This window comes from Nuphar pumila, chromosome 7 (genome assembly GCF_984573655.1).
Source record: "Nuphar pumila chromosome 7, dmNupPumi1.hap1.1, whole genome shotgun sequence".
Taxonomy (NCBI): Eukaryota; Viridiplantae; Streptophyta; class Magnoliopsida; order Nymphaeales; family Nymphaeaceae; genus Nuphar; species Nuphar pumila.
Genome location: NC_143255.1, coordinates 109,286,561 through 109,301,846, shown reverse-complemented (window position 1 = coordinate 109,301,846; position 15,286 = coordinate 109,286,561). Strand labels below are relative to the sequence as shown.

The window sequence follows — 15,286 nt, the reverse complement described above, 5'->3', positions numbered from 1 at the left end:
CACTATGGATTTTATTTGACAACCTTATAATACATATATGCATGATTGAATCACTACAAAAAAATTATGACAACCTTAAAACACATATATGCATGATTGAATCACTATACTTTTTTTTGACACCTTTTGAACACATATATGCATGATTGAATCACTATAAATTTGTCATGACACCCTTAGAACACATATATGCATGATTGAATCACTATGATTTTTTGACAACCTTGGAACACATATATGCATGATTGAATCACTATGTAATTTTTTTGACAACCTTAAAACACATATATGCATGATCGAATCACTATGAACTTTAGTTTTATTAACAACCTTAGAACACATATATGCATGATTGAATCACTATGATCTTTTGTTGTCAGCCTTAGAACAAATATATAAATGATTGAATTAGTATGATTTTTTTTTAACAGCCTTAGAACACATATATACATGATTGAATCACTATAATTTGTTTTTGACAACCTTAGAACACATATATGCATGTTTGAATCACTATAATTTTTTTTGACTGCCTTATAACACATATATGCATGATTGAATCACTATGACAGTTTTTTGACAACCTCTGAATTCTGTTAATGTTCTTCACTTTATTGCTAGTCTATGTGTCATTTGACCATGTTACTTTGATTGCCTTAGATTAGGTGCATTGCATATAATTTATTTCATTATATTTTGTTTATTAATACTAATATTTTGCTTCTCTTGTAGGATGTTGGAGATGATCAACGTAGAGGAGTTGATGGAGGCATGGACGAAGGGATAGATCGAGACAATGAAGAGGATGATGCTTCGAATTTTGGCGAGGATTAGATTCATTTGTTGAATTTATTTCACGCACTTGTTGTTTCAAACAAAACTCTTTGTATATGTTCACTTGTAACTAATTAGAACTTGACAAGGATTATACTGGGTTGTTAAATTTGTTTCACTGTATATTTTTTATGTGTACATTGTTTTTATACACAGGTTATATAAATTGTATAACGATAAATTTTTTCTTGATATTTATATTTCAAACAAAATTTTTTATTTTTTTTGAAGTTTGTGACAAATATTATCTGTCTCTATTATCTGCCACCAATTTAGTAGCCGATTAGGGACAAATATTTATCTGTCTCAAAAACTGAATCAACTGATGTTTTGCGATGGAATGTAATCCATCGTTAATCCGTCGCTAAATTGGTGATGGATATTAGAGACATATACATATTCGTCGCTAAATTTTAGCGATGAATTAACGATGAATATGTATCTGTCGCAAAACCAAATCAGTCCTTATTTAGCAATGGATTAACGACGGATCATGACATTCACTAATCCATCACAAATTAGCAACGAAAGTAGCGACAAATCAGTTCTGTCGCTAATTAGCGACCAAGAAATTGCGATGAACGCTATCCATCGCTACGCCGTCGCCAATCCATCGCTAAACAATTCAACGATGGAATTGCGACAGATTAGCGTTGGATAACGTTCGTCGCTAATCCACAGAATTCTTGTAGTGTTTGAGGTTCCGTGCTCAATATCATAGTAGGTTGAATTTAACATCGATACAATCATAAAACACCTACAAACATAATATAACTAGTAAAGAAGGAAACAACTACAAGACACAAGAATTTACGTAGCTAGGCATAATTGCCATCGTTCATGGAAAGAGTACTGAAAGCCTTTATTAATATAATTAAATCAATCACTGATACAAAAGAGAATAAATAAAATCACAAACTAAAACTATCTCACATGTCGTTTGACTTACCACTCGATATATGCAACCAAGATCTTTCTCTTCGTCACCAAGAAGAAACTTACAACTTCTCTCTCTCATACTCCTCTCAAACTCGAAAAGAAGCACCAAATACTAGAGAGTCACCCAAGAGTACAAACCACTCTCTTTGATTTCTTTCTCAACTACCAAAAACCCAAAAAGATTTCTCTCTCTCACATCCCTATTGAGAGCCAAAAACCAAGAGACACCCTCTTCAACTTCTCCCACAAGCCCAAGAGAGATACACCCTCTCTCAATTGTCCAAGAAATGTCATGCGTGATAACCAAAAACAGAACTTTCTTAGACCCAAGGGGTTTGGCGTAGTGGGATGGAGCCTAAACTGTTAAACGGGCAGTCTAGGTTCAAATCCCATGGGCGTCATCCTCCTGCTGAAGCTTGGCGACTCCTTAGGGTTGAAAGCTAAGCCCTTGGAGTTTTATGTCCACATAGATAGACACTGTAGTCCAACAGGCTGAGCCAGCGTGGTCAGGTCTCTGCGCTCCGAGTAAAAAAAAAAGAAAAAAGAGAACTTTCCTCTATTTTCTTCTTTTTATTTAATTCCTTTTTTTTTTTTACCTTATTCACCAAGAAACCTCCTACGTTTCCTATTGGCTCAATACCCACTTATATAGGTTTCTAAGAAGTGAGTCTTACCTGGTCTCCCCTGTAGCACATGTGTGTCTCACGAACCCAAGTTCAAGCCACACACAACATCTCTCTCTCTCTCTCTCTCTCTCTCTGCTTTTCTTATTGAAACCAATATTATGAATTATATCAAAGTGACCAAAAAAGAAAAAGATCACATTGCCATAGCTCCTATGTTCAGCATGTACATGTGGAATCCACCATACACTAGATAGCAGACATAGTTGGGCCTAATATTTTATAATTACATGAGTAAATTGACAATGTTCTATACAAACAACAAATTCTAACCGTGCAATCATCTCTCCACAGCTTCATTCCCAAGTGTTGGTGTCACAATGAGAGCACCCTTCTTGTGCAGTTTCTTGAATTTGAACACCAGAATCATAGACCAACCCAGGTTTCCAGTCAGCTGGAAGGACTTCCCTGTCTGTCCAGACCCATTTACCATCATACCCAGAAGTTACCACGAACCGGAATTGAAGAGAACCTGTTGGAACCCGGCTCGTCTGCCATACTGCACCATGGCTTCGGGTCAGGAAGTTCCAGTTTGAAGATCCCACCTACATGCACCAAGAATGAAAAAATTGTTGATCGGCTGGAGTTGGTCAGCGATGGACATGTAATATTATTTTTTATTATTAAATTTGGCCATTTCAGAACGATTCACTTGAGTATCGGTATTAGCCGATTCACCTGAATCGTTTGACAAAGATACAGGGCCGATACAACATTGTTCGAACTTGTGATGTCCTGTCAACTTGGTGACACTCACAAGTGGCCCCTACCAGATAAGCAGAGCCCTTGTGAAAAATTAGCTTTCTTGACAAAATATGGGAAAGCATTGGAGTATATGATATTAAAAATGTAGCAAGTAATATAACATATAAAGGTTTTAAGAGGTGCAATTACTGCATTATTATCTTGACAAAAAAAGGGTATTTTTTAGATTTGGGTGTTATTTTGAACATATCGTCCCTTTGTTCCCCTGAAAATACAGCAATAAAATCACAATATTTATGGTTTGTCCTACACGCGAGGTGCTGGGCCAACTGGACTTTATTGCTGCTTATGGATCCTACTCATCATAGCCTGAAAAGAGTGTGGAACTGCTAGCCCAGTGTTGTCAGTATCGGTGCCTATCGGCCTGAATATTGTATGGCCAAAAAATCGATAAGATACTGACCTGAATCGGTTATTTTTTAATAAATGTAAAAAATAACTTAAAATTAAATTTTAATATTATTTTAATGGCTTTAACATATGTCAAGTTCTGATTGATACATAATATTTTTTAAATTATTTTTTGTCCGATTCAGAATGATTCACTTCAGAATCCGTGTATCGGCCTATTCACCTGAATGGTTGGACAAACGATACAGGTCCAATTCCGATACTGACAACATTGATTTAGCCAAGCCCAACCTGATCTAGTTTTAGGTTGATCCATTTAAGCCTGGACTTTCAACTAAAAAGGGCAAAGTTGGTCTTGACCAAGGCTGCTGGCTGCCGGGCCCATATGTGATGATGGAGTCTAGCTAGCCTTTAACAGTCCTACACCAGTGAAAAATATTAGGCTTTTCTTCGAGTAGCAGTACAGCAGGCACCAGGCACTAGGCATCAGACTCTGAAGAACATCAAAGTATCAAATACGATCTAGTTCTAGAAACGTTGAAAGTTCAGGAACTTGGTCATATATGGTTGGCCTAATGCCAAACAGACTCTGGCTAAGCGTACCTGAGCAACATCAACGGCCACAATGTCCGTTTGACCACCTTGGAACAGAAACTTCACTGCCAAATAATAAGGGTACTGACTGCTCTCCTCCACCCTTGCACTCAGGTTTTGCTTCCCATAATGACAAGGTATCCTGCACATTCAATGGCATTTATAGTTGATATACGGACAAATACAGCAATGTCAAGTAATTTCACATAAATGACTGAAAATTATTTGGCATAAATGACTCAAAAAAATCTGAAAATTAATCATCATTGGATCAAAGAAAATGAAGTTTTCCTGTAAAAGATTAAACAAAATCAATCCCATACCTCTTGTACTCGACGTCCACAACGCCAAGTTTCTGGAGCTCTAGGCTCCTTCTGGGTCTGCTCATGGCCATGAATGCTTTGCTACTCAGCACCCAACCTGTCTTCTTCTTGGCATTTTGATCTGTAAGCACTACTTTTACACCTCCTTTACTACATAACGTGGAGTTTTTGCATCTTATCTGGCCAATTAAATGGCACCATTAACACCAAAATTCAATCAGAAGCTTATATATGTAGGGCACCTACAACCACCTAGAAGAAACTATAATTTCTCGTAATTCTTGAATTTATTTTGTCAATACAACCTTATATATATATATATATATATATATATATATATATATATATATATATATATATATTTCTTAGTAGAAAACAAGTTTTTAGTTGTGTGATTGTAGATCTACAAAAATCAACAGCTCACAATGTACCAAAATTTAAGACCTAAAAAGTCCTATTTTTATACCCAGAAAGCCTGACCGTAAGCATGATTTATATCATATAAACTACACTTAGTAGATCTATGATTCTGATTGAGAATATGCATCTTATACCCATGGTTTCTACTAGGTAGTGTAGGTGCTCCCGAAACACATTATCATTTACCAACACACACGTATAGGGAGAGAGGCCAAGGAAAATTTTCTTTTGCTAATTACAGAGAACCATCCGCCCCAAAGGGATTTGGCCCAGTGGGATGGGGGCCTAGGCTGCTAGCCTGCTAGGCAGGTTCAAATCCCATGAGCGTCGTCCTTGCACAAGCTTAAGCGTGGCGGCTCCCTGGGGGCAAGGGGTAAACCCACAGAGTTTTAAGCCGTCAGGAAAGTGATCGTAAGTACAGCAGGCAGAGCCAGCGCAGCTAGGTCTTTGATCCTCGGGGGTGGTTTCTCCACATAAAAAAAAATACAGAGAACCATCCTAGTACAGAATAGAGCTACTATGAAACTTGGTGGGTTTCACATTATATTACCTTTGTAGATATGAATCAATATGTTGTATTGGCCTTGGTCCTATATAAAAGAAAAGAGAAGGGACAGTGTATACCTGAAAACACCCTCCACAACCGACCCCTTGTCTGTAGAGTGTAGGGTCAGCAGCACCAAGCAGTCCATCACTGAAACCCAAAGCCAGAGGCCCATACCCACAAGCCCCAACTGAAAACAAGTAAACCAAAAAAAAAGCAAATGGCTAACTAACAATAGCAAATGGCTAACTAACAATCATCCACAGACACCCCAAATACAGAAACAGGGGCAGTGTTAAACTGTTAAAGAGAATCAGAACCTGAGAGAGAAGAATGTGAGGAAGAGTAAGCAGCAACTGAACTGTGGATGCAACGATCACAAGCCATTGATGAAGAGAGAAAGAGGAGGGAGACACCCACAAGAGAGAAGAAACCCATCTTTGTTTCTGACAGAGATACCCACAAACTGAGAGCCATTCACTCAATTGCTCTCATATATAGCAGTGTGATGAACGGTGGGAGTGCACTAAAGATGATTGAAACTGTTAAGGAGAGAGAGAGAGAGAGAGAGAGAGAGAGAGAGAGAGAGAGAGAGAGAGTTATTTTCAAATTGAGAGTTCGTTCAATACAGCTGTGTGAAGACCGCCATCCTTTTCAGTTTTTTTGGCTTCTTTAGAAATATTTGCATTAATGATTGTATTAATGAAAGCGCGTGTGAAGAAGGTTTGACGTTTTTGGTGTTGATAAAGGGTTTACACTGTACAGTTGATTTACTTTAACCCTCTTTAAAGAAAATGCATAAATGCATTAATATATGCGTGTATGATCCTTTTTACCAATCCAGGTATCAGTGACTGGATGCCCATCACATGGAAGACATGGTCTAAAGGCCAAAAAAGCTCACCACCCACGAGGTTGGGTCCAAGGGAAACCATGCTGTGGATCCAGTTGATTCAGGTGACTTTACTTTGGCTGGACCAGATATCTGTAGACCCTCTTTGGTCTTGAAATGATTCTAAATGGTTTTAAACTTTTAGCTAGTACACTGTACAATGGCATAATCAAATAGATGATGGGTGCGTTTGATTTCTTCAGATATCAAATCCGAGGATTGGGTTTGGCATGAAGCCTATGCTAAATGCGTGGTTTCTGCAAACAAGGGATTTTATATCCTCAAACCTCAAGTTTCATGTACTTAAGATGTAAGGGATACAGTTTTTCGATAACAGAATAAAACCACCTCGCTCACTTGTGGGCTCATTAGTGTAGAAACCTTATATCTCCTTTGTCTATCAGGGAATTAGGAAAACTGCGAGCAAGAAACAACAAAAAAGAAACAAAGAACAAGAACGATCAAACAAAACACAAGAAGAACACAAATTTACGTGAAAAAACCTCTCTTTACATCCGAGAAAGAGTAAAAAACCATGACCGCCCAAAGAGAAATCTTATTACTCTTTTTCGTCTGTTACAAGAGAAAGAAAGAAATGAGAGAATATATACATGGCAAGGGCGACAACCCTAACCTTAACCCTAACCAAATCGGGTCTGATCCATAAGAAACATGGTCTCAAACATAAGCCCAAAAACAAATTCTTCGGGGGGGGGGGGGGAGGGCCTGCCCCCTTGGACCCTTGATCGCGCAGCGGGACCCGCGCCGGGGGGAGCCCCCGGACCCCCCTTCCTGCAAGGGCAAAAACTATAAATCAGGCTCCACAACTCATCAATCTCCCACTTGGAGACTGATACAAAGAAGAATTCTCCATCTGTCTTATCTTCCCAAACTCTTCTCTGCATCTATGGAACAACAGTCCTCCCTTATGCTCAATGAAGGAGTCCAACTAAGGCAATGCACAGCCTCAGTTTCTCAATGGTCACATCCTTTGTCAACATATTTGCTAGATTCTCGACACCAAGGATCTTCTTTAATGACAATGTCCCATCATTTATTTTCTCTCGAATGTAATGATACTTTAATTGAATGTGCTTTGTCCTTGAATAAAATACTGAATTCTTTGCAAGACACAAAACACTCTGACTGTCACTGAAGAGAACACTTCTGTCTTGTTCCTTACCAATCTCCTTCAGAAAATTCTTCAACCACACCATCTCTTTTCTGGCCTCAGAAATAGCAATATATTCAGCTTCTATGGTTGAGAGGGCAACACATTTATGAAGTCTTGACATCCAACTGATCGCAGTGTTACCAAATATAAACACATATCCGGAAGTGCCCTTTCGTTCGTCCATGTCTCCACCAAGGTCTGCATCTACAAAACCTTGTAAGTTTGCACTTCTCCCACTGAAACAAAGTGTCATACCTGATGTCCCCTTTAGATATCTCAATATCCACTTCACAACTTCCCAATGCTCTGGTCCGGGATCCGCCATATAATGGCTCACAACTCCCACTGCATGAGCAATGTCTGGTCTGGTGCACACAATGACATATATGAGACTGCCAACGACTGGGGCATATGAGATCTTAGCCATTTTCTCTCATTCCTCGTCTGTCTTTGGTGACTGCTCCTTCAAGAGTTTGAAGTGACTTCCCAGCGGGGTGCTCCTAGGCTTTACATCTTGAACTCTAAACCTTTCCAATACTTTTTCAATATATATATATTTTTTTGTGACAGATTTAGAGTTTCCTTCACTCTATCCCGAGTGATCCGCATGCCAAGAATCTGGTTTGCTGGGCCTAAGTCCATTTCAAATTCTTTTGACAATTGATGCTTAAGTAAGTTTATTTCCTGCATGCTAGAACCTGCAACAACCATGTCATCTACATATAAAAGCAAAATAATGTATGGCTCACCAAAGTTCTTGAAGTAACAACAATAGTCCAACTGAGATCTTCTGAATCCACAGTTACACATAAAAGTGTCAAACCTTTTATACTATTGCCTTGGGGCTTGCTTTAGGCCGTATAAGCTTTTTTGCAGTTTACACACCAAGTCTCCTTTACCCTCGCTTTTAAATCCTTTAAGCTGCACCATATAAATCTTCTCCTCCAAATCTCCATGGAAAAAAGCAGTTTTCACATTCAACTGCTTTAAGTACAGGTTTTCTGCAGCCACAATACTGAGAATCATTCTGATGGTGGTCAATTTTACCACGGGGGAGAATATCTCAGTGTAGTCAATCCCCTCCTTTTGCAAGAATCCTTTGACCACCAATCTTGCCTTGTACCTTTTGTTGTCATCGAGCTCATCTTTCACTCTATACACCTATTTGTTCAGCAATGCTTTTTTTCTCCTCGGTAATTTGATTAGCACCCAAGTCTCATTCTTTCGCAAAGACTTAATTTTATCTTGCATTGCTAACTCCCACTTAACCGAATCTTTCCCCTGCATTGCCTCAAAAAAATATTCTGGCTCTTCAGAGTCAGTCAACAGTAAATAGTGTAAAGACAGGGAATACCGAGTCAAAGGTTTAGGTACTCTAACAGATCTCCTCAACTCAGGTGCAGGAGTGACTGGCTCTATGTTACAGTCTACCTTGATTGTCTCAGAATTCTCAACAGAGGTATTTGTTGAGATTTTCTCCAAATCAATCTCTCTTGTGATCTCTCCCTGTTTTCCTGTACCCTATGATTCTACACTGGGCCTATTCTTGTAGAATATATTATCATTGAATATTACATCATTAGTTCTTATTACTTTCTGGCTTTGTTTATCCCAGAAATGATAACCAAAGTAATTTGAACTATATCCAATAAAATAGCATTCTAAGACCTTAACATCTAGCTTATCCCTTTTCTCAGAGTCAATGTGTACATAGGAAATACAATAAAAAATTCTTAAATGAGAGAGATTTACCTTCTTTCTTGTTCATTCTTCTTCTAGCAGCTTTAGATCGAGTGGGACTGACAAACCTCGATTGATAAGATAAGTTGCGGTGTTGATTGCATCAGCCCAAAATGCCTTTGGCAAACCCGTGTGCAATCTCATGCTCCTTGCACACTTATTGAGAGTTCGGTTCATCCTCTCAGCGACTCCATTTTGCTATGGTCAATTTAGAACAACTAAGTCATTTTAATTCCATTTTCTGCACAAAATGCTTTGAACTCTACACTGTCATACTCGCCCCCATTATAAGACCGTAAGCCTTTGACTTTCAACCCGGTCTCATTCTTCACCTCTATTTTTTACTTCTTAAAAGTGACAAACACATCAGATTTATTTTTCAAAAAATAAACGCATACCTTCCTGGTGGAGTCATTAATGAAGGTCACATAGTATCGTGAGCCTCCAAGGGAACAGACATGGACTGCCCCCCAAACATCAGTGTGCACCAACTTTAGTTTTTCTACCTTCGGTTCTCTTCCGATCTTAGAAAAACTAACCCGTTTTTGTTTGCCTAGCACACAATCCTCACAGAAACCAACATGTACAGACTTCAGATCTGGAAGTAACTCCTTTGATGCTAACACTTTCATCCCTTTCTCGCTCATGTGGCCAAGTCTACGGTGCCATAATTTAGCATCTGCTTCCGAACTCAAGGATGCAACAATGTCCCTATTGTTATCAGTCATGTAAAGGGTCTCCAATTTTCTTCCATGTGCAACAACTAGGATCCCTTTCACAATTTTTTAAGAGTTATTACCAAATACCATTCTATATCCGGCACTATCCAACTGACCTATTGAGATCAGATTTTTCTTTAAATCAGGTATATAACGAACATTATGCAATGTCCATTTGGTCACACAAGCTGTCCTAATATACACATCACCCCTCCCCATAATATTTAACTGCTTATCATCAGCTAAATAAACCTTACCGAGCTTTTCAGCTACAAAGTTATGCATAAACTCTTTGCACGGAGTAGAGTGAAACGAGGTGCTTGAGTCTAGAATCCATGACTCGATCGGACTGTCCACGCTCAAGATCAGTGCATCCTCAAATGTTGTTTCTTCAACCGTCGCATTTACGGACTGATCAGTCTCATGGTTATGGTTTTGTTTCTTTCTTGTGGCTTTGCAATCTCGTTTTAGGTGACCTTTCTTATCGCAGTTCCAACACACAAGGTCACTACGAGGTCTCGACTTACTCCTTGCCTTTGACCTTGACTTACCACGGTTTGAACTCTAGCCCTGTTGAAAGTTCTTTCATTTGCCTTCGAAACTGAATGCAGCATCTGAGGATTCCCTCGACTCCTTTCTTTGAATATCTTCACTGAGAATCATATCCTAAATTTCCAAGAGTTTCAACTTCTTTTGGCCCAACGAACTGCTCATCGCAGTTACCGTCACACCCCGACTCTCGGCTAAAGAGGAGAGTAGAATGAGGGCTTTTACCTCATCATCAAAATTGATGCTCACTGAACTCAACTGACTCGTGATGGTGTTGAACTCATTGATATGATCTGTCACAGAGGCACCCTCAACCATCTTCAGATTGAACAACTGTCGCATCAGATACACTTTGTTAGAGGTGGATGGCTTCTCGTACATGTTTGACAATGGCGCCATCAAATCCGTCGTCGTCTTTTCATTTGCAATGTTAAACGCAACATTACGAGACAAGGTGAGACGAATCACACCTAGGGCTTGTCGATCCAACAATAATCATTCTTCTTCTCCCATCATCTTTGGTTTCTTTCCCGATAGAGGCTGATACAATTTCTTTTGATACAGCAGATCCTTGATCTACATCTTCCAGAAATCGAAATCCTTGCCATCGAACCAATCGATCTTTATCTTTTCCTCTTTCATTCTTGCTTCGATTGCTTTGATACCAGTTAGGAAAACCGCGAGCAAGAAACAACCAAAAGGAAACAAAGAACATGAATGATCAAACAAAACACAGGAAGAACACACAGATTTACGTAAAAAAACCTCTCCTCAAATTTGAGAGAGAGTAAAAAATCATGGCCGCTCAGAGAGAAATCTTATTACTCTTTTTCATTTGTTACAAGAAGGAGAAATAAAAGAGAGAATATATACAAGACAAGGGCGACAACCCTAACCCTAACCAAATTGGGTCTGATCCATAAGAAACCGGGTCTCAAATATAAAACCAAAAAAAAAATTTTGGGGGTGGGGGCGGGGCTGCCCTCATATACCCCCCCCCCCCGCCAGGGGCATCCCCCTAGACCACTGATCGCGCAGTGGGACTCGCGCTGGGGGACCCCCCTTCCTGCAAGGGCAAAAACTATAAATCAGGCTCCACAACTCATCAGAAACACACCCAGCTTCAACCTTGCTGCAAGAGATGCATACCATGGGTTTTGAACTCGTGATGTTCTTTTAGCTTAGTGAGTTCACAAGTTGCCCGTACCAGCTGAGTGGAGCGACCGCTGGCTCAGGCTAGAGAAGCATAAACAAAAGATTCATCTCTCTCTCTCTCTCTAAGCGCATATAAAAACATCGAAGTCTGGCTGTTAGATCCTCACTCAGAAGCTAGAATCTGAAGAAACCCTAAGGGAGCGTTTGATTATACGGACAGCAGTGTCCATGGGTCGCTGCTGTCCATGCTCCTGATACAAACAATGGACGTGTGATATGCCTGGCACATGGCATCCCATGAGTCAAGCGGGACATCTTTTAGGTGCCCCACAGTGTTCCACCCCTCCCCCTAAAGCAGTGGTGTTCCGGGACACCTAGGTCAAAAGCACAAAAAAGAGCAGTACATTTGGAACAAAAATGCAACTTATCCAGGACACATCCATTCCCAGCCATCAGTGTCCAGAAAGGCTTGTTCTACACAATTCTGTCCATGCAATCAATTGCCCCCTAAGATCTCGGATCACCTTAAGATCTCAGATCAGTGATAATCAAGCAATCAAAACCCAAAGCTGCTTGTGTTTTATTGGCCTCAGGTTTGAACTTGATAAAACTTGGTTCAAATTGGTTTTTATCAATTATGGTATCGCCTATCCCAGTTTGAGAAGAAATGGCAGTGCAGTGCAGTGCACGCACAGTTCAACACCAAGCCTAGTCATGGACAAGCCCTAGCATTGATGGCTATTTGACCTTTAATCCAAAGACATTACAACATAATCTGGTTATTTGGTGAGTATGCTAGCTAGCTAATCATTCATCTGAATGTGCACTCCGATCGGATTCAGATCCGCTAAATCGGATTACTTTTGGATTAGGATCAGACTTGAATTGGCACTTTAAGTCAGATCTATTTCAGATCTGAATCAAAATCTGATCCTGTTGCATTTTTTTACATGTAAATTAATAGCTTGCTTTTATTCTATTTTCAAGGATTCATATCCAAGCTTGCCTCATCGGATCTTATGAGATCCAGATCTACTGTTTGCACTTCATATTTTGATCTGGATCTGGCAAGATCTGGCCCAAATCCAATCTGTTTGTACCCCTATTTTGGGCATGCAAGTTTTGAACTTTGCCTTCTGCTGTTCATTTTCATCATCATTGGAGCCAGGTTTTGGTTCTTCAAATGTTCACAATCTGGTGTGGCTATAGTCAAGCGTTTCATTCACTAAAATTCAACGGGCTATTACTTCAACAAGAAACAATAGGCACAGGTGCTATAACCGGTCCATGAACCATCAAAGATAAGAAATCAAAGTTGGTAAGAGGATCGGATAGAATCAAGAGTTGGTTGTGTTATTGATTTTACAATATTTTTGTCAATAGTGTCTCAATATAAAACAGGTGAAGAGTGGTTGGTTTGAGGAGGCCCATTGATTGCACACATAAGCAGAGTGGTTGGTATGAGGAAGCCTATTGATTAGGCTCATAAGCAGAGTAGTTGGTTTAAGTGGGGTCCATTAATTACATAAGTTTCCACTTTGAAATACAATGCACTCCTGTGGGCTGTTTTTAAAGTATCCACTTTGAAATACAAAAGCAGTCCTGTGGGTTGTTTTTGGGCATCATGTAAATGCTACCCATTTAATGAAACTTCATGAACTTGGATTTAGTGAAGTTGGTGCCTATGGTTTTCAAAAGATTTGGGAAAAGTTGAATATAGTAGAAAGAGTAGACGTCATGAACTTTGTCAAATTACACTATATACCCATATATGTTTGTGAGGGAAAATACAGCTTTTTCTGTATGTGTTGGTGGGATTGCAGGGCCAATCGAACTCAGAGAGCTTAGAATAACAAACCAGAAAGAGTTGTGTTTGAATGGCACAGTATGGCCCTTCAACTATAGTGACCAAACATTTATTTTTTTATTTTTTTATAGGCAAGCTGGGGTTAGGCAGACCCTCTCTATACCCACGGGTATCAACGAGCAGGGGTTAGGTGGACCCACCCGTTATTATTTAACGTACCACTGGGTTTTGAACTTGTAAAGTCCCACCACAAGGAGACGTGAACTGACAGCTCCTACCAACCACGCGGAGCCCCCTTTGGTATGAGAATCAACGTCCTGATATCCCAGCACTTGGTAACATTCACAAGCCCCTCCGACCAGATGAACATAGCCCTCATGAGAATGGTGACCAACATTTTAAGATGACTTGAGATTGAGTTCTTATTTTTGTTTCGAGCCTTAATTAGCTCTACCTTATGGTGTGAAACTCGGCAAGAGTTGACTACTCCACACTGCTACACCATACTTGTCACCATAGGCGGAGCCGGGGGGGGGGGGGGGGGGGGGGGGTGTGGGGTGTTCCTGCCTCCCGGCCCAGTTAAAAAAAAAAAGTTTAAAAAACCAGTCCTAGCCCAGCCTTAATGAGGAAAGAAAAAATGTCACCTGTAAAAGCAACATTACTGGGGCTATATGACATGCAAAATAAGAAAAGTGAAAATAATAAAAGATTATAGTGAAAACATTAAAGAATATACACATTAAGAATATAAACATGAATAACAATAAAATCTATAACAATACTGTCCACAAATAGACATATATATTGAGGATGACCTAGTTATCCAGTTGCAGGAACTCTTAGAATCACAAAAAGAAATACCCTTGTGGTGGCACTGCAGTTGCAGAAATACCTAGTTATTTAGTTGTTCTGTCAATGCAGGACATTGATGAGAAGAACAAGGAGATCGAGTATGAAAGAGATCTTAAGGACCAAGTTGTGTTAAATGTTGAAGCTAATGGAAACATAAATTATCTACAAAGAAAAAACAAATTATCAAACTGGAGATGCAAGTCAGACTTGCTTAACAATCATTCTGTGCAGAATTTGTTTCAATCAAACAACAATAAATTTGAACTATTATAAGAATTTGGTACAATCAAGCAACGATAATTCTGACTACAAAAGGATCTACTCATCTACACTTGTGATGGCACAATCATATGAGGTGTCAATGGTTGTGATTTCTCTGATGTTAATTAAAGATTCCCTATGAAATCTAGATAGTTTGCTGCAAATCTAGATACAATACCCACTATGCTTGTCTATTTTAGAGTATATTTTTTGTGTGCGTGTGTGTGTGCATTGATCTTGTAAGGGTTTATCTCTTTATGCTTTGCAATCATGCTAGAATAGTTTACAATTTTGCAGAAGCCATCATGTTGCAGAAATCTCTGGCAATCTTTTTAGCTTTTATTCTTCTGTAAGATGGTCCTTAGGTTGAAAAAAGTTTAATTATACAGAAATGATCCTCTATGAAGAACTGACGGAAAGAAAAAGGAAATGAGAAAAGCAAGAATTCCCAGCAACTATAAAACATTAATAACAAATAAAATTCAGCAACTATGAAACATAAATCAATAACCAAGAGTTTTCTCTCCTCATCTATGTCACATGGGTGCGGCACTTTGGTATTTTGATTTATTTTGTCATAAATAAAATTTATGCATTGTTATGAACTTCAAATTATCGCACCAGTGTTATATATTGCCATTACTTAATGTTTAAGAACTTTCCGTTGAGGTTGAGAAAGACTGC

General features: G+C 39.2%; 1 protein-coding gene across 1 annotated transcript; it reads right to left on the bottom strand.

Moving 5' to 3' along the window:
- Positions 1–2,576: 2,576 nt before the first annotated feature.
- Positions 2,577–5,891, bottom strand: LOC149832874 (expansin-like A2). The gene is made up of 5 exons (XM_090014760.1): positions 5,774–5,891; positions 5,534–5,643; positions 4,490–4,668; positions 4,176–4,308; positions 2,577–3,001 (listed from the first exon to the last, which is right to left on the bottom strand). Exons 1-5 carry the CDS (start codon positions 5,889–5,891, stop codon positions 2,753–2,755), a joined length of 789 nt encoding a protein of 262 aa, XP_089870886.1. The 3' UTR covers positions 2,577–2,752.
- Positions 5,892–15,286: the final 9,395 nt, after the last annotated feature.